Raw genomic sequence first — 26,905 nt, 5'->3', positions numbered from 1 at the left:
ATACAAAAACAGCCTGATTGTGTAAAAACCAAGGCAGCTGAATAGGGGCCATAAAGAAAACTGCAGACATTCACACAAAGGCAACTTCTTTATTAGAGTGAACCAAAAAAATCCTAAAGCAAACAGCAATTCTGTAAGATGCTCAGAGCTCTTCATCGGGCTGAATGTTGCTGCAATGACAACAAAAAAGGAGTGGAAATTTCATACCAAAGCTAGAAAGTTAATATTGATCAAGATGAGTTAGCAAGTTCTACATTCTATTCTGCATTAAAAGGTAGTGGAATGAAGAGATACTCTGGGGGCCACTGAGCCAAAATATGATTTGGTCTTGGTTTAGTGCAGAGGTCTCCAAACTTGGAAATTTAAGACCTATGGACTTCAACTCCCAGAATTCCGCAGCCAGCCATGGCTTAGTGCAATACATGAACCCAACTAATGGCTAATTCCCAGTTTCAAAGGGCATGAAATCCACCAAAAGAACCTAATTCAGTTAAGGATGTTTTCAGACTGAAGGCACCTGCAATACTTATCATTTTTCTCCCTGATGGATTTCTTGTGGCAATGAGAAAATAATGGGAAGAAGCCATATGAAATCACAGCTGTGCTACAAATTTTAGATAATAATTATTCTTCCCCATGCCTATTCCAGTGAAATTCCATAAATTATATAACAAGTTTCATCTGAAAATATTCTAAAGATAGGTTACTACATTATGCTAACCCATTAATTAGTTTTGTGCAAACCCATCCATTCTGCTTTGTAAACCATGGTTTATGATTTAGCATATTTGAATCTAACATTGTGGTTTATTCCATGTATCATTGTTCATACCATGGTTTAGTGTGATGTGATGCCCTGTACTTGTTTAAAGATGCCCTCTTAATTAAATCATAGGGCATTTCTCCCAGCACAAACTACATCAGCATATATTCTCCTGGTAGTTGTTATAATTTTTTCCCCAAAAGGAATGGAGTGGAGTGAGCAGGCCACTCAGCCCTTTGATGTGTAGATATGCATATAAACATACAACCTCTGTTATCTTAGATAAAGATCCTACAGGATCCTAGAAGCACAAATCAGAAATAGGCACCACAATTTAATTACTGCATGAACTGGCTTAAGACTGGCTGGTTTTGCATCTCCCCTTCCCCATTTCAATCCCACAGCCCAGTTGGATCCTGTCTTTCGTGCAGGGTATGTATGCATCCAGGGCCATGCTGTCTTTTTAATCACAGACACTCACAAGACATCCAGTGTGAGTCAAGAAATTTATTGGACTTCTCATCCATTTGGGAAATTTACATCCAGTGAAAAGACAAATGCTTACACTTCCCTCACACCCTGCCCAAGATCACATTAAAAAAAAACTGTGCTTTTCTGAAATAATCCTTAAATACTTTTATTAGAAACAATTACCCCAACCAATCCCCCCTCCCAACCCCTATCCCCTTTGGTCTCTTTTACCAGAAGGTTTTTACCAATCAGAGAATTCTGAGCATTTTGCAAAGGGAAGGGAAATAAATAAATGTAATGTGAAGAGCAAAGATTCCTTTTCATCTACTACCACCGGGATGGGTGGGTGGGTGTTTCAGATTTGAGAATGACGGTGGAGAGGCATGAGGAGGTTTGCTGTGGGCAAAAAGAAACTTATTCTTGGTGGCTACTTAATGGGCTGTGCTGATAGGTACATAGAAGCAAAATGTTAGTTGTCAGAATTGTAGGTAGAGGAGGACCAATTGCTGGTATAAAGATGTCACTGCAGCATAACATCTTCAAGGAGAGGCTTAAACTGGGAGATCTGGACCTGGTTTTCACACATTACAATTTCCAACATGGATTTAACTTAACGTGGGAAATGCTGGGTGTACTTCAAAACTTAACCACTTCTCAAAAAATCCATTACCACTTAACCAAAAACCTGATCCAGAGAGAGAAAGAGAAAGAGAGAGAGAGAGAGCCACTAATGCTTTTCCTGTACAGCTGAAAACTATTTTCTAGTCATTTGCATTAGATGATAAGCAACCAGTTTTATTTTTCTGCATGTAAACCTAGCACTTCACTAGTTTTTTTTAAAAAAAATGCATATATGCATCTAGAACAATAATTTTGTCAACGATCATCAGTTGAGTTGATTTCAAGCATACTCTGTAGAAACATGTTCGATACATAATGCATACAATTGTCCTACAGGTGGCTTTCCACATTGCCTTGGCAAAGGAAGATCCATATTTATCAAACTAATGCAATGAAGAAAGGATTGGCTCAAATATCAGACCCTCTGCTTTGGATCACTCTCTTTGGGATGCTAAGAAGACAGGAGGTAAAGCTCCTGAGAAACATCTGCCTTCCTGCACCTTCAAAAATCAACAAAAGACTTTGGAAAAACCAAACAATCCCTTTCCCCTCCCTGACTCTTAATCTGTCCCTCCACGAGCAGAGAATTCCCAGTTCTGTTTTCTAATTTTGTTCCTCTTGGTGATTTTTCAAGACCAGCCAACATAGGTGACGTGATTAAATAATATTATTACAATAACCACTTTTTGGTGAATCCAGCTAGAGTTAACTACTTAAAGCAGGCTGAGGTCTTTTCTCCCCCTCCTGCCACCCTGTACTCTTCCTTCTATCAGTGCATATTTTTAGGTGGAGTGATTCTTTTAATTTGCATTAGTGAATGCAGAAGACAAAAGAGAGGGCTTTCATCACTGTAGGCCAATAGTTTAGATCCAAAGATGATGGTATGGTATCCTATACATCTTCCCTCTCTGTTGCCTGGTCCCTCACCATAATTGATGTGTCCTTCTTCTTTCCTTGCTCCTAGATTCAGGTGAACTGTCAGTTGGAAATAAGTATTTCCATCCTCCTTCTCACAAGGGCAAGAATCCAGGAGTGTCTCCTCTGTAGCTGCTTTGGCCTCAAAGGAACAGTGCCAGGAGGCATACAGTTCCTAAAAGGAGGTGTCTTTGGGAGAAGTCTCACAACCCCACCTTCAGCCTCACCCTGGAGCCTCCTTGCAGATACAGTCACAATCTGCAATCTAGAGTTGCAGAATTCCCCCGGCCACCTCATTCCTTCATCCTGGGTTTGAGGATTTCCACCTGTCTCACTCTTCTTTTTGCATCTAGAGGCTCTTCCACCAAAATAGCAGCATATGGGCCCATTGCTGGGCACTCTCTTCTGTAGCCAACAGCACAAAGAAGGTGGAAAGAAAAGCCAAAACCTTCCTTCTACTCTTGTGCTTGGTGTAGGTGATGGGAAGCCAAAGGTCCCACCTCCTTTCCCCCACTCATTAGGGTTTTGGCTGCTAAGCAGTCTCTCTCGAGAACCAGTGGAGGCCACTGTGTTCCTCCCTATTTCAGCGGCAATGGAAAACATTCACTCAGCTCTCAAACTGCACTGTGGCCAACTGGTGGAAGCTATCTGAAGCTAGTAACATTTGGCCCAGGCGGTAAAGCAGTACAGAGTACCAGTGCACACCTTCTGGCTGGGCCCAGTCACTCCCTGCCCAGTGGTGATACAGTCGCAAGGGCCAGAAAGCCCACTGAGCCAAGTGATGGTCCCGCACCAGAGCAAAACAAGAGGCCACCACTTCGTCCACCACCAGAGTCCCATGGCTGGTGAGGGGAGCATAGGCACCAATATCCATCTGCAAAGAGACCGCCGCTATCCTGGCCGGCTGCAGCCGTCCCCCCTCAGTTACCAGCACGTATTGGCCTGGCTGGACCAGGCTGGCAAAAATAATCTTCATGGGTGCAGTTGCGTTCTCCCCCACAAAAAGGAGGTGTGCTGCTGTGAGAGCCAAGCGGCGGGGTGGGTCCTGGGTCTCAATGACGTGGAATGTGGTCCGTGATGACACTGCCTTGTCCAGAAATGCCAGGAACTCACTGTAGACGAGGTGGCCTTGCGCATCCATGGCTTGGACCCGCTGCCCGGGCTTCAGGGCCCACAATGGAATCTTGGTCCCACTCTCTAGAGTTGTCAGCGCTCGGGCTGGAAAACATCCTCCCGTCTTTGCTGCTGCTGAATGCTCTGAAGAAAAAGAAAGAAAGAGTGGCAGTCTGGTTATTAGAAAGTGGGGGACTGAAAGGCAGACATAAAAACTCATGGGAGATGGGGTGGGGTGGGAGGGTCTCCAGGCTCCATGTAGATTGGATAAATAGGACCAATATATAAATAAATTTCTTGCTGCTGTGGTAGAGGGGAAAGCTGTTCTCCATGGTTATCCAATTAAACAGTTTTGAAGCGTCTGCAGGAGATTGGTCAGGAAGAAATATAGACACAGAAATAACACAGACGGTGGAGAACATCGAGAAGAGATGTGGTTTTCCAGCTGTAATCTGGCCAGGAAGAAATATAGATTCTGGAATTATAGAGCCGACTCCATACACCTTTTGGAACTTTAACACTGTTTATATATAATAGCAGACAATTCTCTGGGTGGATGAGTTGCAAATGTTTTTTTAAGGGGTTTTATGGAGAGGGGGAAATGTACTTTATACATTTAATTAAGCAACTATTATATCTGTTTTTGTGGAGAAGATAGATTGGCTTTGGAGACTTGATTTGTTGTATTTAATCGATCAGCAATTGATAAGAGTTGGTATAAAGAAGCAAATGTGGATATTTGAACCAGCATCAAATAAGGTTAATATTTGGGATGATTGGAGACTGAAGCCATGATAAATATTTTATGAGTTGATCATAATAACAGCTTGTTAACAGAGGGTTTTAGAATTTCCACTTTGTTTTTTTTTTATTACTGTTTACCATTTCTATTATTCTTTTACTTTTACATAATAAATTTATTATTATTGATTTTCCTGTTAACCAGATTGTTATTAATATAGTTCATAAATAACAGGCTAATAATTTGTAAGTACATTTACTTACTTTAGTTTAACTGTTTGAAATTCTTTTAGCCTGTTACGCTAGGAGTAAGAAACCAACATTGCTGTATTATACTAATCATCATTCGATTAGGGTTGATGTTAAGTGTTAGTTTCTTTAAGACACTTTTTTTATTAATGTCTTTTTCCTTGTGTTTTTTCTTTTGTTGTTTTTAAACATTTTGGTTTTTGTATTTTAGTCTTTTTTGAATAAACTAAAATTTTCTATTTAAAAAAAACAGTTTTTGAAGCAAAGCATGAAGGTTGGGTTTGTTTCTTAGTCTGGAATGATTGACATATCCAAAGTTCCACCTGGATGATGCTGTACGAAAGGGAATCAGTTAATAGTTATGCAAAAGAGGGAAACTCCTTTTGCACAATTTAAGAGACAGGGATGCAATCCACTTCAGCCATTCTAACTTCAATGCTGCTAATGAGTATAATATTAATCTGTACCAATTTAAAAAAAGTTAATTGCTCCCAAACTTCCCAAAGAATTTTAGAACATGTTCTTTGTTCATTATACTTGAAAGCAACTTTTATTCCTACTCCTCCCAATTAGTTTTCTGGGGGGGGGGGGTTCTTATGGCAATAACAGGTTCAAGGGAACAAGAGTGCTCTCTTTTAACAAATGTGAGGAAGAGAGAATTTTAGCAAGTACAACTTGTATGACAGGGCCCATCACTGATATTCTGAGTCCAGATCTCTCTGGCAAGCACTCTGCATCACTTCTCCAAATTAATCATTGTGCAAATATACTCAAAGTATCCCCCCACAAGGAATAAAGAAGAAGAGTGAAGAACCACTTCTCTGGCCCATAGAAACCCAGTGACAAGATAAAGAAATCCATCCTTTCCCCAGAAAGTCGACAAACTTATTGTTCTCCAAATACTCGGACAATGAAATGCATCCTTACTTGCCTTTGTCTCTTAAAGGTCTGTATTGCTGTAGGAGGGAGAATAGGAAAAGGACAGACCAGACAGCAAGCCATGGTCTGTATTTCCTAGCTAGCAACAATTGCACTCCAGACATAGTTCTTCAAGTCCTGGAGTAAAAGAGGAAATCTCCTTTTTCTCTGCAAGCACCTCTTCATTCTCAGAGAAGAGATCAGAGAGATGTATGTACTGATTTGTCCTATTTACTACACAGAAATAAATGATGGCATAAAAGAACAGCATATAGCAGGTATAATTCAATCCAGAGGTAGTATTCAGCCAGTTCTCTCTGGTTCGGGCAAACCGGTAGTGGCGGCTACAGGAGGCTACGTCCACCTGCCCCGACGTAATGCCCATGTGCAGAAGTGCACTCACATTTGCAAACTGGTAGGGAAGGTAAGTGAATCCCACCTCTGATCCAATTGTATTTTTTCTGCATAACTTTGTTGTTCAAACTTAAACATGATTGTTTTTCCTTTGTGCCAAGACCAATCTGCCTTCTTTAGACAAGCCTTGGTATATCTCACTGGTATTCTGCACACAGCTGCTACAAGAAAAAGACTGTTCTGCAATTATTTGATCTTATTTGACCATAGATGGAACAGAGAAATATATATAGATGTGTAATTCAGGAATCCCAATGTTCTCCATATGGGACATTACAGACAGCTGAACACTAGCAGCTGATGAATGCTATTCATAACAGTAACCATGGATGAGAAATGTATGTATGTATGTATATGTATTTGTATTTGTATATGTGTATGTGTATGTATGTATATTGCCTGTAATAAATTGACATTCATTTGAAAGTAGATTGATTTAAGCTTAAATTGGCAATAACTCTTCTATGTATGTGGAAAATTTTCCAAGTTTGTTCTAGCAGTTCATTGTATTAGGAAAATGAGTTTCATTACCAGAACCAAGCACACGTCGTGCTACAAAGAATATTAAAGCAATTAAACTGTTCAGTTTTGTTTTTCAATATTGCATAGATAATTACAGAGTCCAAGCAAGAAAAGAGATGGAGAGATAGATAGGCCGTATTACAGAATTGATAACAGATGTTTTGCAGCTGTTATCAGGCCAGATATCCAGGATACACACAGCATTACCAGTCACGTAAAAGTTATCTGATTAAACATAAAAAACTAATGTCATTCAGCCCATTCCTTATCATTATAGTTTCTATACAACCCTTCTAAACAGCTCATGACTAAGGTATCCTATCTGCACTGCCCACTAGGTTTTCTAACCTCCATCTGCCTGAGATCTTGGATGAAGACCTCTTTTAAGATTGTCTGTTCTCACTACCAGCAGAAACTGGATTCTCTCTCTTCAGTGACCAGTTCTTTATCCCTGCAAAAGTCTTCTCCTCCAGTTGTCCACTATCATGAGAATTTTTCTGTCTTTGCATAATTTGTAATGTTGGAACATCCATTGAGAAATGTGAGCATCCAGAAACAGGCAGAGTATTCCAGCAGTGTGCATGGCATTAATAAGATAAAACAAAATTGCTTTGCTATTTTTGCCCACAGACCTTAGAGGAAGTATTTTAAATATATGATCTGGGGAAATGATCTGGCAGTGATCTACCAGCAGTCCAGGATCCCAGCTTGGCAACAGACAGGCCACGGTATCCAGTGCAACAACTCAAGTTATGAATATATCCAGAGAGTTCTGCTGATATCAAGGCTTTGGATACCCAAAATCCAAGGGGGAGAAGCTGTTGGACAACATTTCTTGACACTTGGCTGGCAAAGCTCCATCCAGTGGTCTACAAGGCATCATTGTCCATCCTAATACCAGAAGGGAGGGGCTGGGCTCCACTCTGCCTGAGCCAGTCTCTTTCTCCAGCGCTGTTCACTCCAGATAGACTTGCAGTCAATTGATGGAGATTTGGCTGCTGGGCCAAGCACTGTAAGGATCAGGCCCGGGCAAAGGCACTTCATTCCCACCAACGACAGAGCCTGTGGGTCTGGAAAGGGCCGGAGAGACACCCGCAGGTCATGCTAATGGTCAAAGGACAGGAACAAGAGGCCACAGTCAAAGCATGGTACTCCGGCCACCAGGGGGAACCCCACAGCACATAATCCCAACAGACAACATAGGGTTTAGGACTGGGCCATGGTTCAGAGATGCCTTCTACTGGACAGAATCTATTATTCTGGTCTTACATCATACACACACAAAAATACTAGCTGCTTGGTGGAGAGCAAGTGAGGTAAGAGAAACAACCTTTTGTAAAACCACCTTTCCTACAGCATTAGCATAAGCACCTGAACACAGGTGGGAGCTCTTACTCTGGCCCAGGGGAGAAGACCCTGAGGGAGGGAGGGAGCCATGCCAAACAAAGATTGTCTAAATCCTCATACAAAGCCAGGCTTACATCCTATACTGCCTTACCATAAACTGAAATGGTATAGCATTTCTTGTTAGATATCCCACCTCACCTATTGTATTGCTCTGGGAAAGAAAAAGTCCTTGGTCCAGAATCAAGGAATTTCTTCCCATCATTTCCATCGGCAGTCTCAATGCCATCAGCTATGAGGACAGAGTCCTTGTAAACTACACACAGCAGATGTGTGGGATCACACTGGTGATGCTGATGCAGCAACAAAGGCAAAAGGGGAATGTGGTAAGCACCATCCATTCCTTCAGCCCAAAATTCTACAAACCTATCAGATTCTTCTATCTTTCTTATCTTTGTATCTCCCGCTTCCTCCAAGACCCCATTATCTCCACCGTTGCCTTTTATGCTGTTCTCGAAATAGGGCCTCACCTGATTTAACAGAACAGTGAATGTGAGCCTTGGATTCATAGTAAACCCAGTCAAAACCAGCCTCCACAGCCAGGCGTGCGAGCATCCCGTATTTGTTGCGGTCCCGGTCAGAGGTGGTGATGTCAACTGCACGGCCTTCATAGTGCAGGGACTCCTCAGAGTGGTGTCCATCTTCATCCCAACCTTCTGTCACCCGGAGCTTCACCCCTGGCCACTGGTTCATCACTGAAATGGCTAGGGAGTTTAGGCGGTCCTTACAACGCTGTGGGAGAAGAACAGCAAAAGAAGAAGAGATCAGCAGCGCAGTTCGCACAGTCTGGAGGAAGCATTATTCCATAGCCATCCTTCATAGTCCTCCGACTCCGTCTAAGCCTGACTCACATCCTGTCAGTACATATGCAAGGCTCTAATGAAGCAAAAGGGAGTTTGTTTACAAAAGCTTGCTTTTAAAATCTAAATATCCTTGAATATTGGGGGGGGGGGAGTGCAATCCTTCTTTTTCAGTATTTATTTCTATACTTTTTTTAAAAAAACCCACATAATGGAATAATAAGAAAAAAATATGATCCCATGCCAACCATCTAAAGCATGGCTGGCTGGGGAATTCTGGAAGTTGAAGTCCGTGTATCTTAAAATTGCCAAGGTTGGGAAACCCCAATTTAAGAGAATACAGTAATCAGAATATGACATTTCGCATTCACAACTGAAAGTATTATAGTCTCTTCTATCAGCCCACAGTGTTTCCATCTCATTCTATTCCCTATTTAATCTAGGCCCTTACTCACATTAAATTAGTTTTTATTCAGAAATATGTTAATATAACTTAAAATGCTGAGATCTTCATTTTGCCCAGATAAGAACTGTATTCAGTGTACCAGCTGTAAATAACTATCACAAATTCAATTGTCTTGCTGGCAAAATGGAAACTCCCCCCCCCCTTCATAAAGGTTGACAGCAGCCCAGAATCGCATCAGAATGTTGGTCATACACGAGAAGAGGTTATACCACAAAGTCCACTCTGTGCAGTTGCAACTTGATGGCTGATGTGCGTATGTAGTTCAGCTTTTGCCTGATACTGTGATGATTTTGCCTTCTCCCCCAAGCAGAAATTATGATTGCTCTCAGTTAGCCGTGGAAGAATCACCATTTCTGGATGGGAGTAACTTGAGAAAGTTACATTGCAGAACACCAAATTACAACCTGACATATGCTATGTAACATTTCAAGACAGCAGAATAGGGAAGACTACAGTACTCTGAATCCTACAGATTCATTTCTAGAACTGTATACAGCTTAGAGTTTAAACTGATCCAGTTTAAAATAAGGTAAAACTTCATATAAAGACATTTGAGTAAACTGCACAAATAGGTCCATATAGGGGTTTTGGGGGTGGCTGGAAGGGGGGGGGCATTACAGATATGCCATTGCTTTCTTCCAGGATGCTGCTTGGTTTTTTACCTTCCTGATGTAGCTGACAGCCTTGGGATTTTGCTGTATCCAAGTATTAATTAGTCCAACACCCATCCCATTTATTTTTTTCCAATTCAGCCAAGGTCAGTTAAGTGCAGCCACTTGCTATGGGGTAATTCTCCATTTGTGGAAGGAAGAGGGAATGGCCTTGATGGGCAAGAGAGAGAGCTGCTACCAAGGCAACAGTCAGATTAAAGGGGTCCTGAGCCCAGGTCAAGAAGGTAAGGTGGGTAAATGATTCAGCCCCCTCCCTAGTTCATACAAAGATGAAGGGAAGGGATGGAGAGGAGAAGCACATTCAAATTTGCAAAGTCCTGTTGTTATTATGGCTGTTCCAATGAAAGTAGTTTAAGATCTCATATGGCTTTGGCTTCTCAGTCTATCTCATCTATCCATTAGCTCATTAACCTATTTAAAAATTCACTGTTAAATAATAATTTTACAAATACTTTCTATGAAAATGTGAATTTCCAAATGAACAAAATGACTGAATTTGCTGCAGCAAAAAGATCTGTTGCTCCCGAAAGACTGACATATCTTTGATTGGAATTATATTCTGGAATTGCATTCATCACACGCCTGATATGTAACCCTAAATTACAAGACATTGAGCACACAAATTGTGTTGGTGGGAGTGAATAGCAGAGAGGAGCAAGGCCAGGAAGAAGAAAAAATGTGACAGTGATAATAATACACTTGCAACATAATTACTGTGCCTAGGAACAAATCAGTATTGGTTCTAACAAAACACTAATTAACTTATGTGTTGTTAAAAATGTGTAATTCCAATTCAAGCCAGAGAGGATAGAACAGAATTTTCTGATTAACTTTTGCTTATTTTCTACATGAGGGAATCTTTTCAAACAATGCTGGCCTTAAGGGTCTTGTAAATCCAAATTTCTTATGTCATATTTCTAAATATATTTTAGATCATTCCCATATAAATTTCAAAATGTATAAATTTATTTGCTGTGGGGAGCAGGGGGTTCAGGTAAGTGGAATTAATGCACCAATTAATCCGTACACTATTTGTCCACAAATATTTCTTCAGCATCTCTAATACTTTCTTTCTCACGGGTGGTAAAACACTGAGTTTAAAACATTTCAATATCAAAAATTTGTCCTGAGTCAAACTTGAAACTGCAACCATCTTCCAAAAGTTTGTTCTACAATTGTTTTGTTTGTTCCCAGAGCTTCAGGTTCTATTATTGGCTTGGTATAAAATCCCCGCCCCCCCCATACACACCAGCATAGCCAGCATAGCCAGTAAGTATCAGGGACTGGTTCCTGATAGTGCTCTCAGCCAAAACTGAGTGGAATGAGAAAGCAGCAGTTGCTTAAGTACATATATCAAAATCTAAGGGATTGTCGATGTTGCTTCAATTTACCGTATATACTCGAGTATAGGCCGACCCGAATATAAGCCGAGGCACCTAATTTTACCACAAAAAACTGGAAAAGTTATTGACTCGAGTATAAGCCTAGGGTGGGAAATGCAGCAGCTACCGGTAAATTTCAAAAATAAAAATAGATACCAATAATGTTTTTGAATATTTATTTCAAAGAAAAACAGTAAACTAGTGGTGTATTCAATGAAATACTTCACTCACCTCATGATGCTGATGTCCCGCTGTGATGATGATGTCCCGTGCAGCCGCGGGAGCGATGTCCCGCCTCCTATGACACACGGCACAGTGATTCCTATCATTGGATCACTGTACCAGAGGAGGTGGGACATCGCTATGTGGCTGCTTGCCATAACAAGGAGGAGGTGGGACATCGTTGCAGAGCGGCAGGAGGGGGAGGAAGGGTAATCGTAAGACAGCCCTGCATTACATTAGAACGTGAGGAGGGGGGATGGTGCGGTGCGCGCTGCGCGGCAAACTGACACAGAGGGAGGGGAAACTCACAGGGGCACTGGGCCATTCACGAGTGTCACCCAGCGGCATGGCCCCGCCCCTTTTTCTCCTCCATTTCGGGCAAATTTTTCACTGACTCGAGTATAAGCCGAGGCGGCTTTTTTCAGCCCAAAAAGTGGGCTGAAAAACTAGGCTTATACTCGAGTATATACAGTAAGCAAAGCTGATCACACAAGCCTTTGGCCAATAATAGGCTAAGATGGTTCCCAGTTCCATTCTAAAACCAATATTAGGAAAACTGTAGCAAAAAGAAAATATGAGAATTGAGACAACAAATGGGTGCAGATACTGTTCAGAGAATCTTTCCTACTGACCACTGCTGAGGGACAACAGAAAAGATGGTGACTGGATTTAATCCTCATTTTAAAAAGCAACTGCAGACTTTTGGGATGTGTCTTCTGGGCAAAATGCAAAACCATTCTCAGCTTCAACTTGGACATCTTTTTTAGCTAATGGCATTAGCAAAACCAGACTGCATTTTCTTCCTTGTTGGAAATTGGAATGGTGAAAACTCGACCAAAAGAGCATAAGGGAAATGAAGGAAAGGACATAAAACGCAGCTCTTTCCCCCTCCCCTTTGGTTTTATCTCATTATCAGACAGTATCAGTATTGGTGGGGACCTAATAACCCATCAAGTGCCGCTACCATACAATCACCATGTCCCCAATCAGCCTATCTAGTGATAAGAGATAATCAAAGTTGTAATTTAACTATCCCAAGAGGGCCACAATTTCCCCAACTGTTTACAGGCTCTTTTAGACCAAGACTTTGCAAATTCATGTGCCCTTGGGATCTGTTTTTTATTAGAATCAGGAAGCCCGCTCAACATAAAGTAAAGGTAGAGGAGTCTGCTAGTCTTTACTGACCATAGGGGGCGGTGTTCATCTCCATTTCAAAGCCATTGAATCTGTGCTATCTGGAGACATTTCTGTGGTCATGTGGCTCCAGCATGACATTATGAACTATTGTTACCTTCCCACCAAAGTGGTACCTATTCACCTACTTGCATTTGCATGCTTTCGAACTGTTGTGTTGGCAGGAGCTGGGGCCAGGACGGGAGCTCACCCTGTCACATTGCACTCAGGTCTCAAATTCAGGCTGCTGGTTTAACAGCCAACAAGCCCAGCCTCTTAACTGCTGAGCCACTGTGCTGCTCACTCGTCAAAGCTACTTGAAAAATAGGGGGATGCTAATTGGTCAGCTATTCTTTGCATTTCAGGAGTCACACTCTGGAGATGTGAATCAAAATATTCACTTAAGGTACTAGTGTAGAAATCTATACCGGTACATAAAACTCTCAGTCTGAGAATTGCTGAGTTACATATGACTTGGGCAAAGGCGCTTGATTTTTCTATTTCCCAGATGACTTACACCTGAGCAAAAAGATAAGTGATTACAGATAGTCATTGACTTACAACAACACTGAAAAAAGTAACATGACCATTTCCCACACATGACCATTGCAGCAACCCCATGGTCACGTGATTTACATTTGAATGCTTGACAGCTGTCTCACATTTATGATGGTTGCAGTGTCCCAGGGTCATGTAATCACCTTCTGACAAACAAAGTCAATGGGGAAAGCAGATTCACTTAACCTCCAAGTTACTAATTTAACAACTTTATGATTCACTTAACAAATGTGGCAAGAAAATCGTAAAATGGGGCAAAACTTAACAAATTTCTCATTTAGCAACCTACATTTTGGGCTCCATTGTGGCCATAAGTTAAGGACTACCTGTATAATGCCAGTTACAGCAAAAAGGATTTGTTGTTTTTTTAAAATGCACTTGATGTCATTGCTAAAAAAAATCACCAGGGGTTAGAATTGCTTCCTGATCTATTGCAAATCACACTGAGTGATCTTCCACTAGGTCATTTCTACACAATTCTGCAATAGGCTGAAAGAATTCTGGAAATGTATAGCTCTTAACTTCAGCAAAATTCCAGGGCCACCTGGTTTCAGGAGGACCCATCATCACAATTCACCTCAACTTTTTTACAGCTTCTTCTACATGTTTTAGTGGCTTTTTATTTGCTTTCAGAGCTACAGTGGGGTTGGGGCGATTATTCTGTAAGAGTTCAGTTTTTTTCTCAAAACAGTTTTGTGGCAGATCTGAAGCTCCCTTAAAGGGTGGCATTGTATTTGTTGTTGTTTTTAATTCACCAGGTTGCTGTGGTTGTCACATTTTTTTTCTTGGGTGCCACAAAGTCTGGGTGTAGACTTGTGTCCTGTACAAATAAGAGTGGGTCACTGTTCACTTTTGAAAATGTAACACACAGTTATACAGGCAATTGTTTGTTAAAGGCACTGTTTCTTCTCATTTTGTTTTATTTTGCAAAGTTGAGTATACTTTGCATACCAGCCTGTATCATTTCTTCAGAATCTCAGGAATCCTATTCTGATATCAAGAAGTGACACATAATGTGTATAAGGAATGTTATGTAACAGGCTTTCTTATTTCTACCCAGACCACCAACCCTTAACCTCGCTTATGTACTGTCTCACTTCTTTGCATTATCCCAGGGGTTTTCAAATACTTTTTCCTTCCATTCAGTCACGTCTGATTCTCACAGACTGCCCAGACAAATCTCTGCAGTTTTCTTGGCCAGGTTTTTCAGAAGTGGGTTTGCCATTGCTGCTTTCTTAGAACTGACAGAAAGTGATTGGCCTAAGGTCCAGAGGTGAGTTTCTACCTGTTCGGACTGGTTCAGTCGAGTAGGTAGCAACTCGGCCGGCCACATCCCTGAGCCCGTTCTATCGGTGGCACCATAGGCACCACCATCTTGTTTTTTGTGCATCAAGTGCATCCCTGAGTGAACCAGCAGTAACAGAAGCTGGACCCCACCCCTGCTAAGGTTCCACCAGCTGCCTTTGTGTGCCCCAGGCAGAAATTAGAACCCATAGCTTCCCTATTTGTAGCTTTGTTCCTTAATCGCTACACCACACTAGCTCTCTTTCAAACACATCAGAACCCTAAAATAATAGCTGAATTGAAACTGATGAATTTGTGATTTCCTTAGGATAAGGATTGGGCAAGAAATAATAATATATTATTATTCCTTCCTTTTAATCTGTATCTCAATACAATAATGATAAAAACAAGTAACTTCAGAACAGCCACTGTAGAACATTCTGACTTTGCTGTTGGCTTTGCCAGACCAAGCAGGGTGAGTTCTGACAGTGATGAAGCTTTGCATGCTCAAGCCATCAAGCTTGCTTAGGCAAAGCTGGTGTACTACCATGTTGTGCTGCAGGCTTTCCCCCTATGCTTTACATACACCAACTAAAGGCTGGCTTGTCCAGGCAGAGTGGGAATGAGTTCTGGCAGCAGTACTGCTTCCTACCTACAAATGCAGAGGCATCAGCAACTTCTACCACTTTAGTCAAAACGAGGAAAGGGGCATTGTGCCATTGGGATGTAAGCTCTTCCCCTTTTGCAGATACGCGTGGTGCCATAATTCACATAAAAAGAGCCACAATTTGTGTCATATTGTCTCAGCACTGAGAACATTGTGTCAGCCCTTCCAAACACTCAGCTATCTCTGTACAAGCCCCCAAAGTATTTGTGATGGTCCTCAAATTGTCCGACTTTCCCTTGCTCTTAAGTGGGTAATAAAATACAATAAAGCAGCAGTTCTTGATCTTTTCTCCACCACAGACCCCTTTTAAATACTTTTTGTGATCACGGACCATGGCCACGGACCACCAAGACTTAAATCAAGATTTAAATCATAACATTTCTTCAAACCTTTGTGGACCCCCTGTGATGACATTATGCCCCTCCCAGGGGTTCATGGACCACAGGTTGAGAACCACTGCAGGAAAGAACCTCTATTTATTCTGTTTCCTGAAACTCACTAGAAACAAGTGGAGGATTGTGAAATATGTTTCTTGTGAATGGAGCAAAAGGTCATCTTAAAATTGGGATTCCCTACCCAGATTAATCAGGGGCTCTCATTCAGCTCCCAGTGGGACATGCCAGTAAAACACCAGATATTCAAATGTTGCTGCATTTCCCCAAAATCTGAGACAGAACTATGTGGAAACAGCTCCCATGTAAATAGAAAGGTTAAGAAGGAGATCCCAACTGATCACAAAGGACAGTAAGACAGCCGGGCGCCCATCTCTGACCTTGGAATGCGGCCAAACTGTCTACAAGGGCAAAAGACTTGGGCCTCCCACTTCTGAGGTCACTTTTGCATCAGCCTTGAGAAAAGGGGGGAGCTACCATAGCTGAATTCTCCCCACGTTCAGAGGAAAGGTTATATTGTCAGAGATGGCCTTTGTCCCCAGGAGAGCAGGGCAGGAGAGGCACAAAGGGCTGTTCCAGTTTCTACAACCAGACTCTCTTGTTTATTCTGGGCCTCAAGAGATAAGACGAGATAGGAGGATACAAAAACCCATGCAAAAGAGAAATGTTTATCCTTATTAAATGCCTATCAGGAGGACAGGTGAATTGAAGCTTCCAAGTTAGGTCCCTAAACTACCTTCTCCTGGCTCATAAATCCTCCTGTGATAACAGGTAACAAAAATTACTGCCTTAATTCAGCCCTGAAACATAAATGTTATTGGGCTTTATGGATTTCTTGCAGAACAAAAGTGGAGATGGTGCTGCTCCTTACCTCTACAGGTGCTAAAAGTCACACCTTCTTAAGATACTGCCCAGGTTCATACAGAATGTTAAGTCATAATATATTTGATTTGGCTTAAGAGTACCCATGTGGTGCATTAAATGCAATGTGTGAATCCAACTCAGCTCTTTAACAAGACCCATTGCATAATCCCTTGGAAATCTTTCTACTCATCCCTTTGTGACAGAAGCCAACATGGTGTCAACACCACAGACAATAAGTGATGGGCACCTATACATATGTACTACTCACAGCTGTTTCCTTTCCACAACATCACATTATGAAACCATCTTGTTTGTGCTATTATTCCAGATCAGGGATACATTGAAGCGTTGCCCATAAGGATTTCAGAGAAAACGTTTGCTGCCTAGAAAAATCACATGCGCAGCTCAGAACTATTGTAATTTGTATCTTGGTTAATTCCTATTACAGCCAGCAGGGGTCAATGGAGAGCTGCAAAGGAAAAGCCAGTGGTTCCTAGCCAGGGTCTCTAAAGCCTGCTCCCAGGGTATGATCCCGGGGAGTCTTAAACCCCCTGGACAGCCAGCCATGTTGGAGGAACAGAGGATAAGAGCCCTCACACCAGATTTGCTGGGATCTGCTGAACCACATGCATTTCAGTTCGGGCCAAGTTAGCTGCTCTAGATCTCCACAGCTCACTTCGTTTTGCCCCATCTTAGAAGTGCCTTGTCTTTACCGGGAAGGGGGGACAAGTAGGATTTTCCCATTGTAGGATGCCAAGCACTTGAAAAAAATGCAAATCATTTTTGCCCCTCCTCACAACTCAACAAATAATCATAGTTGCCAGAAAGAAATAGTAGCCCCCATCCCTCGCACTGTAGCTGCCTTAGGTACAGGGAAATCCTGCTGTTGGGTAGAGGGAGGCAGCTGCTTCAAGCGGTAGATGCTAGAAGAGAAGACAGTGGGAGACCTATTTAGAGATGGGTGGGGCAGGAGTGTCTTTATTCCTTATTTCTTTTACTGTTCCAAATCTTGTGCTAGCAATAAAATGACTTAAATAAATTAAATAATTACTGTACATAAATCCATAGTCCATTAGTCTGTAGCTCAATGTCAATGGTATTCAAGATGGGGCTAAATAAAAGGCTCTGGACCAGATATGGCCCATCGGTTGCCCAATCTGGGGCTGCCACCTGCTTTAGGCAAAAAAGTAAAATCCTATCAATTGTTGTCTCTGCAGCATGCTAGTTCTCACCAAATGCATTTTTCACCAAAAGTTACACTGCAGACACATGTTGGCATACCAAATTAGCTTCTCTACCAGTCCTCCTAGTCCCATGATGGCAAACCTATGGCATGTGTGCCACAGATGATACATGGAGCCATATCTGCCAGCACACAAGCTGTCAGTTCCAGATGATTTTCAGCCTTCCAGAGGGCCGGGGGAGACCGTTTTCACCCTCCCCATGCTTCAGGAAAGCCTCCGGAGCCTGGGGAGGCCCATTGGGCCCATTTCCCACCCTCCCATGGGAGGGGGGGGTGCACACATAAGCATGTGGGGGTGTGCTTTGTATTATGGGTGCCAGCACTTGCATGCACTATCGCGCACACGGGCTTCCATTTTTGGCACCCAACAACAAAAAGATTACCCATCAGTGTCCTAGTCCTAGCTAAAATCTGTATTCTCTTGGGTTCTGAAAGCAACTCTTGTAGGAGCATTGATGGATTCAAGAGGGATCAGCCAAGGTGGACCATCTGGAAGAACCTCTGCTTCATTCAAGCAGGAACTCTTTGCCTTGAGCTGAGCCAGCTTGTGTTCTGGATGCTCAGACTCAATTTCTTTCCCCTGCCAATCCGGAGGAGAGGAAGCAAAGACCCTAACAGCAGATCACCGCACACTGGCATGGCTTGGGCCAGCTTTAGTGTTTGCAGGCCACACAAAAGGATGTTGGGGTTTGGCTTGGAAAGCCAATAGGCAAAGGAAGCCAGGCAGGGTGGGGAAGAGGTGAGGCAACCATGCCTAGGCCTTATCTGAGCTCAGGCACCACGAGCAAACAGAGACAGAAATTCTTGAAAAAGATGGAGTGATAAGAGCAGGTGGGTGGGACCCCTGTTGCCCAGGGATATGTAGACCCTTGGACTTGACGAAACTCCATCTGCAGGGGAAAGCCAAGGAGGAGCTGGGTCCCCACCCAGACTGCTCAGGAGCTGTCCCTTTGAACCCCATCTCAGTCCAGCCCAGATTCAATCCAGCAGGTCCCTTCCCCTGGAATTGCTAAGGAAGCAGAGGAGAGCTACAGTACTCAGACCACTGTCTTGATATGCAGTTTTTTAATATGCTTGTGGTTTGGTAAAAAAGAAAAAAAACAACCCCATTAGCACCCACATGTGTGGTATTTTGTACATCGCACAGCCCAAGCTTGGAAAATAATTCAGAGGGAATAACACTGGGTCCATAGGAGAAATCCAAATTTGCAGACTGAAAAAGACTCCATGCTATCCAGGATCATCAGGTGCTGCATCAGTTGGGAGAGGCGTGTGTGGGTCGCTGCTCTGAGCATCACTGCCCACTGTAGGGTTCCCGGACAAACAAATTGAGATTTGCTGAGTGGTAGTGTTCATCCCTCATTGGAAGGTTATCCCTCAAATGGAAAGCTAGAGAAATCCCAATTCCCAGGGTACACCCCAGAATTGCGTAGTTATGGAGGTGGGCATCTGGTCTCCATCCTGCTTACATCTCAGAATATGTAGCCTGAGCTCTGAAATAAATAGCTTTGCCTGTCGTGCCCAAAGCGTAGCAGCCTGGTCTTGATTTCCCCTCTCTGAACCTTGTCCTTCCTTAAGCCACCCTGATGCCCACAAAGGCAGGTGAGGCTACCGACTCAGCAGGCCTCCAGTTCCATCACAGGGGCTGCCCTGGACCATGATCCTGCCTGGCAGGCAGAGGTAAGTCCTACCCCCCCTCTCATGGTGCAAAGCATCTTATCTGCATTCCTGGATCCCACAGGCATTCCCCCCCCCCTTATACCAGAGAGCCCTACATAACTTTTGCCCCCACACCACCCATCCCCTCCCCTGCTGTCGCCACCCTGGTTTCCTGCTCCAATGGGGCAAGACTTGTGGAATTTACAAGAGGGAATCGTCCCCTGTGTAAGCATCTCAGTCATGCTTATGTCAACATCTTCACAGCCCCACTGCTGCTCGGCACTCACCTTGCTCAAACACACTCCCAGCAACCCTGGCCCGCGGGGAGAAGGGGGAAACTGAGGCATGGGGGAGGGGGGAGAGGAGAACTCAGCTTGTTCATTGAAAATCAATCCTGCATTTAGGAGGGGGGGAGTTAGCAGCGGCTCTGGGTTTCAAACTGCAGGAAAGGTCCTATTTTGCTTGTTCTGTACACCCATTCAATGAACCCAGGTCATCCCTATCTCCCTTCCAGGTTCTTCCTAGCCCCACGATAAGGGTATAGCAAGGTCCTCAAATAAATCTCACTGGCTTTTGCTGCTTTTAGTATGTTTTTAATGTTTTACTATTCCTCTGCAAACTGCCCTAGGAATTTAACTGAAGGACAGGGTGAAAATCTTGATAAATGATTAATTAAGGCTGCAGTCGTAGGCATACTTCCTAGGTAGTATGAAAGTAGTGCATTTGAAACTAGCAGGCCTTATTTTTGTGTAGATCCAGGGGACTCTGCTGAAAGTAACTACAACACAGGCTGTTAAAAATAGCTTTTTTCCAGTTTAATCTTAAACCTATCTACCTTCTCTCTCTCTCTCTCTCTCTCTCTCTCTCTCTCTCTCTCTCACACACACACACACACACACACACACACACACACACACACAAACACAAATATACCTAGCTATGAACCACGGCTCACATTCAGTGATATAGTTAGATAACGAATGGAGACAAGTGTCCCAGGATAATGTTGCAGGATCTAATCTGGGTCAGTCACCGGGACCAGAGGTTTTGTCTTCTGAGATTTTGGACTCGTGCTGCAGCCCAGAGGTGTGTTGCAAATCCCAGCGCTACCGGTTTTCTTGCGTGGTGCTTCTGCGCATGTGCAGAAGCGTCTGGGCAGGTGGGCGGAGCCTCCTGCTGCCGCCACTACCGGTTCACCTGAACCGGGAGCAACCCACCTCTGCTGCAGCCCATCTTCAGGGAACCTCTCTCTTAGCAGAATGTGTTACTGTTAGATAGAAATTCCTTGAAGATGGGCTCCAGCATAAGTCCGAAAGACAAAACCTCTGGTCCCAGTGAATGACTCAGATTGGATCCTGCAAAGTTGGGTAATTTTACACTTTTATTTATTTCTTCTTTTGCCCCCTTTCTTCCCTTTGATATATTAATATATGTGTATTTTGCTTGTTAGATAATATGGTGCATCAATCCTGAGGCAGCTCAGAGCTGCTCCTGAAAGTAGCCTGAATGTTTTTCTCTTGATGGCACTGCTGCTTGTTCCCCCCTGCTCCAAATCTTTTGAAGCTCACCACTTCTTTGCAAAGCAGGAAAGGGGAGAGAGGAGATTTCATTTTATTATTTTATTCCCATCCACCTACATTTTGCAGCATATGTATATAAACTCACACGTACATAAATAAAATAAAAAATGCGTATTTTTAGAAAAGTAAAAAAAGAATAATCCTGGCTCTTAATCACTGAAAACCATCTCATCCAACCAGGGTTGCTCACTCCACCCTCCCTTCCACCCTCCCTCCATTTCTCTCTCTCTCTCTCTCTCTCTCTCTCTCTCTCTCTCTCTCTTTCAGTAGGCAATGTTTGTTTTGGGACATTTTCAAAGGTGAGGCTTTCATCAATTTGTTTTCCATTTTCTGTATCTAGAAGGTAAATTTGAAATTCCTCCAATGGCCATGCTGGCTGGGGAATTACAAGAGTGCCAGGCTCCCAGAAGGATACCACATTAGGGTGGGCGGACGAGGAGATGAATTATTAGTTTAAAAAGGGATAACCTGCTTTCTTTATCTCATTAATAACCACTAATGGCACATTTTATTTACCTACTTTGGAGACGTCAGATGTAAAAACACTTTCTTTGAGCTGCAGAGCAAGTAGCCTAATAGTCACAAAAGCAGGATTCCAGCAGGAATTTCTCAGTGTTAGTGATATATATTCATGTAAGGTTGTCATTCTCACCTCTCACCTCCAATTCTATGGCTAGGAATTTCCTGGACTAGGAAAATTCAGTGTCCATCATTCTGTTTTCCAGAATCAGAGGTGCCCACAGCTACTGCTTTGTCCAGGTAAAAAGTTCTAACAAAGTGGCTCAAGCAGCTTAAATTATTTCCAGTTTTACTGCTGATTGTTGTGGAACCCAGTTGGAAGTGCTGGATTTTATCTATCCAGGACTCAACTTTTAGCCAGGTTGTGAATAGCTTTGGTCCTATTTTCCTCTTGGTAGGATAGTAGAATGAGACCCTGCCCGCAAAAACCATCTACTCCTGGAAATCTTGTATGTCTCTTCCCCACATCCCCATCAACCAAGACTGTCAAAACATCCCATTTAGGAGCACTTTTAATCAATAAAACTTAGCCACTTTCTTGATACTTACTAGTGTGGAGAGAAGAATTGATCACAGCTGAACCTTTCTCCATAAACTGGCACTAATAGTAAGTTTCTTCCACATCCCTCCCTGTCTATATCTTAAATTGCCAGATTGGGAGACCAGACTTTCTCCAGTTTGTAGTACATAACAGAGAGGATGATTAATCTTTCCTGCCCCTGATGCAAGCCCTCTATACACCTAGCATTAAGCTTTTGGGGGGAAATCTATTGCTATCAATGAAAAATTTAAGGAAAAATGATTCAGGGGAATGTTCTCATTGATCTGTGCCTTGCAAAATCTCTGCTTCCTATAGACACAGATTTGGACTAGACTACCAGAATTCAGACAAATCTCCATCTCTGGCCTGGAAAGTCATTTTTGCTAACCAACCTTAGAATAGCCAGGGGCCTATTAATACAGGGCATTAACTTGCACAGAAATATTCCCATTTAGTTCTCCCAACTCTCCTAAACATGCTTTAGAGTACCAGGCTCATGTCTACCTGGCCCAAAGTACCTAGCCCACTGCTGCTTTTGGTTCTGCTGCTTGCAACATCATCTGACATGAAGCGGTTATGACTGGTTTATCGCAAGTGACAGGGATGGTAGTAAACTTAGAAGCGTTTGGAAAATATCACAGTGCATTGAATCAGTAGTCCCCATAGCCCAGTCTCTATCTCCCGATTTTAGCCAACTCCTTTGTAAGGTCCAGAAGTAGAATATGCTGAACTATCCACATTGCTCTACAAACAGCCTCAACAATGAAGATTAGAATTTTGGCTGTCCTGGCCAGCAGCTACTAGCGGACCCTATAATCCAATAGTGGTTAGATTCTGATGTCCATCTATCATTTGGTTGTACAGGTTTTTGTAAAGGTTGCTGGAATATAAGGATCCAACCAAGTTTTGTTTGTATTTGTCTAATTGTTTGTATCTCACTTTTCAAGCTGAAGTTCATGCTACCTTCTTAAAGATTGGGAAAGTAAGTAAAGTTTCAATTATTTGGTTTGTAAGATTTAATTAAGATTTCTAGACCAATTTGCTTTAAGAGATTTCCATTTTTTAAAAGAAAAATCATTTATCCTTGGAAGGTAATATCACCTTCCCAAATTACACTTCCAACTCTGAAATCTAGTTTCGAGTGACTGTACCACTTTGTATCCATCACACCTTCAGATTCAATGTTGGGTATATTAGTCTGAGTACAAGGAGACTTCCCCAGATCAGAGCTGAGTTCTAAACACAGTGCTAAGACCCTGTGAATATGGACACAAATACTTCAAAGCACACCCAGATTCTGAAGAGAGAAGCTTTACAAGAACTGTCTTCAAATGGTGCGATTCAGCTGAGAATTTCCTGAATTCTCAGGTCTTCTGGTGCTGCCATTGTTGACCCTGAATTAAGTGCTAGGGAAAGAGCCTTTGCAAAACTGGGGAGGGCAAAAAGCCGGTGGAGAGGCTCATGGTCATTCCTGCTCCCCTGGGAAGCCAAATACTGTATGTGCAAATCCTACAAAGAGGCATAAAAAGCATTGCCCCAAAGCACTGCCTACTCAAGATAAGAGAGAGTGATGCTTCACCAGGTTTCTACTCAGTATCCATACAGACAGCTGGAGCCTGGGGAACTGCTTTAGCCTTCGCTATAAGCAGCCTTCCCTGCTCATGCATTTCTTTAAAACTTCCATTAACCCCTAGTAGATTATGGGACTTGTAGTCCAAGACAAGCGCTGGTCTGAAAAAAAATTGCTGAGCTTGGAAACCTAGTCTGAAGGAAGGAATCTCATCCAAGCCCTTTCACTGAATGGATCGGTTTTATTTATTCTATTTTACAGTTGGTTGAGAAGGGCTAAAACCGAAAAAGGAGTCAGTATACATAATACTAGGTCATCCCCCGCTTGAAAGATAGCAAAGGAGAATAAGATAAAAAAGGGATAAATTGGTTAATTATTCTTTCTGTCCAAACAATCAGAGCCACTCTGCTGGCTGAGTGATCATTGACATGCCTACTTCCGAAGCAAATAGTACTACTCAGTTCCATAGGATTTATTTCCAGGCAGGTGGGTCTAGGATCACAGCTCAAAGAAAACAAATATTTCGCTGTAGTTTTTGAATGTGGACTGATATCATTCAAGTCATTTCGTTCCACTGCAGAAATTGTGCCTCTTCCTTCCCATCTTACTAATTCCTTCATAGCTCTGAAATAATAGCTTTGAGTCCGGAGTACATCGGCAGGATCGGGACCCCGGCGCAGTGGCGCAGTGGTTAAATGCAGCACTGCAGGCTACTGCTAGATCAGCAGGTCAGCGGTTCAAATCTCACCGGCTCAGGGTTGACTCAGCCTTCCATCCTTCCGAGGTGGGTAAAATGAGGACCCAGATTGTTGGGGGCAATATGCTGACTCTCTGTAAACCGCTTAGAGAGGCCTGAAAGGCCTATGAAGCGGTATATAAGTCTACTGCTATTGCTATTGCTATTGCTACCCCGCGCACGCGGAAGTGGTGGCTACCCATCCATTGTCTTGGCGCGTCAAAGGACTAACTGCTATTTGGTTTAAACCGAGAAAAGGGAAGAGACCGCAGTCATCGTGACGAGGGGGAGGGCGTCCCTTTTCAAACTTTCCCCCGACAAGGAGATCCTGAATCTCGGGGTGGAAGCGAGCCCACCCGAAAAAGGCAAAACTGTGCTCCCTGGGAACGATCCCGAGGATCCTCCCTAAGCTTTCTAAGGCTCCCATATCACCGCTGCCATAACTGCCCATAACCACCCCAAAAATCAACGGAGCGATCAGAGTCGGGGCGCCAGACAGGTGTCCGGAGCCGGGATGGGACAAACAGGTGTCACCCTCCCGCGCGGTGCCCTCGGCCGTCGGAGAGCGGAGTGCGCAAGGCACCTGCGCGGGATCCGCACACAGCCCCGGAGATCCCTCTCATTCCTCGGGCATGGAGCCCGACTAGAGAGGCGACCGGCGTTCGGGGGGACGAGGCGGGTGCCTACCTGGGTCATGAGGCGGTCGGCGCCGGTGTTCTCCTCGTCTTTGAAGATGATGTCCGGGTTGTAGTTGGGCGTCAGCTCCTTGAAGCGCTCCGAGTTGCGGGCGATTTTGCCTTCGTACCTGCCGCTGGCGCCCAGCGTCTTCTCGGGCACGTTGGGGCTGAACTGCTTGTAGGCGAGAGGGATGAGCTTCCTCGGCGGGCGGCGACGGCTGCCCACTACCCGGCCCGGCCCGCAGCCGCGCACCTCCGGCGCCAACAGGAGCAGCGCGCAGCCGCTGAGGAGGAGCAGCAGCCGCGCCGCCTTCATGGCTCTGGCGGACCCACAGGAGCTCAGCGGGACTCGCTCCGAGAGGAGCAGCGGCGGCGACGACGGCGGCGACGGCCGGGCTGCCCCGGGAGGGGAGCAGCGGCCGCGGCCATGCGGCGAGGGGGGCAGGTGAGCTGGTTGGCCGCTCTCAGCCGGCCCGCTCCGGCCGCCGCCAATAAATAGCGAAGGCTCCGTTTGTTTTGGCTGCCGCGGTTAAAGCGTCGCCGCCGCGCTCTAGCGGTCAGCGCTGCCGCCGGAGCTGCTGCTCTTTCTGACTGCGCCTCAGCTCGCAGAGCACGAGTGAGCGACGGAGAGGGGAAATTGAAGAAATCCGGATCGGGGATCGCCAGGACCGCACCCAGCCCGTGGCCGGCCCTCTCGCCCTCCCTTTCCTCCTCCTCCTCCTCTCCTCCTCGCGGAACCTGCCTGCCGCTGCCAGGGCCCCGCCGACCGGGAGGTGGACGGGTGGGGGGGGATGAGGCAAAAGCCCGCCCGCCCCACCTCCGTGGCTCGCTCACCTGCTGTCATTGGGGAGGCGGACGCGCGCCTCAGCCTCAGGAGAGCCGCCCTAGCGCTCCCCTCCCCCCGCCACCACCAGCCAGGACTCCCGTCTCCACGTGCTCCGGGCCGAAGGTGCCAAAGAGGTCATCGAGGCTGTCGTCCGAGGAGCGCTGCCTCGTGCCAGGGACGGCGTTTGGCGCGGCCGAAGCGACCGCCGTTGGGTCGGGCTCCAAAGGGCGTCCCCGGGCTTCGAGAAGCGTGCGTGGGGGGGGGGGGGAGAGAGGAAAGCTCGCCCTCCAGGCCCAGATCGTAATCTGGGGCAAATAATAAAGAAGGCCAGAAGGCGGGAGGCGGTAAAGACGCCCCGCATTGATCCACAGCTCTAGGCTACCCTCACGTCGCAGTCTGGAACTCGGGCCCTCGATCTGCCCCAACCGTGTGTGGTGTGTGTGTTGGGGTGTCCCTGGCTCGCTCGCGTGCCCGGCTCCCTGGGCTCTGGCAGGCAGGGAGGGGAAGCTCAGCTGGTTGAAGTTTAACCACCACCTCCTGGGGCCCTATTGTTCGGCCAGAGGCCCGATATTTCCACAACGGCTCGTAGGATCTGATTAACCGGCTGAGACAACAATGCCGCCTGGGCCGGGCTTCCCCTCGCAGCTGCCAGCGGGCAAAGTCAACACAAGGCCCGAGAGCACCAGTCCCGGAGGAGCCAGAGTACTTCGTGGGAGTAGAGCCTTTAGTGCCGGACCTGTTTCGGTGCCAGAGTTCAGCTCCGGAGCGCTGGCAAATCTGCAGGAAGGAAGAGACGCCCCCAGAGCATGTGCAAAGTTATTTTCTGTGTCGAAGAAGCCGGGGCGGAATGCAAGGCGGTTCCCTTTTCTAGAAATGGCCAGCCTGCTTCCTCTCCTCACCCCGATGGCTTCCACCGAATTAAATGCTGTCCTCCCTCCCTCCAG

The 26,905-nt window shown here is 44.7% G+C and overlaps 1 protein-coding gene across 1 annotated transcript; it reads right to left on the bottom strand.

Annotated features, from left to right (window-relative positions):
- Positions 1-1,255: 1,255 nt before the first annotated feature.
- IHH (Indian hedgehog signaling molecule) lies at positions 1,256-26,905 on the bottom strand. Its single transcript, XM_032217541.1, has 3 exons — positions 25,146-26,905; positions 8,602-8,863; positions 1,256-4,027 (listed from the first exon to the last, which is right to left on the bottom strand). Exons 1-3 carry the CDS (start codon positions 25,449-25,451, stop codon positions 3,378-3,380), a joined length of 1,218 nt encoding a protein of 405 aa, XP_032073432.1. The 5' UTR covers positions 25,452-26,905; the 3' UTR covers positions 1,256-3,377.

The sequence above is a fragment of the Thamnophis elegans genome, chromosome 1 (assembly GCF_009769535.1).
Source record: "Thamnophis elegans isolate rThaEle1 chromosome 1, rThaEle1.pri, whole genome shotgun sequence".
Classification (NCBI taxonomy): domain Eukaryota; kingdom Metazoa; phylum Chordata; class Lepidosauria; order Squamata; family Colubridae; genus Thamnophis; species Thamnophis elegans.
Note: the sequence above shows the minus strand (reverse complement) of the source record. Positions and strands in the feature narration are given on the sequence as shown.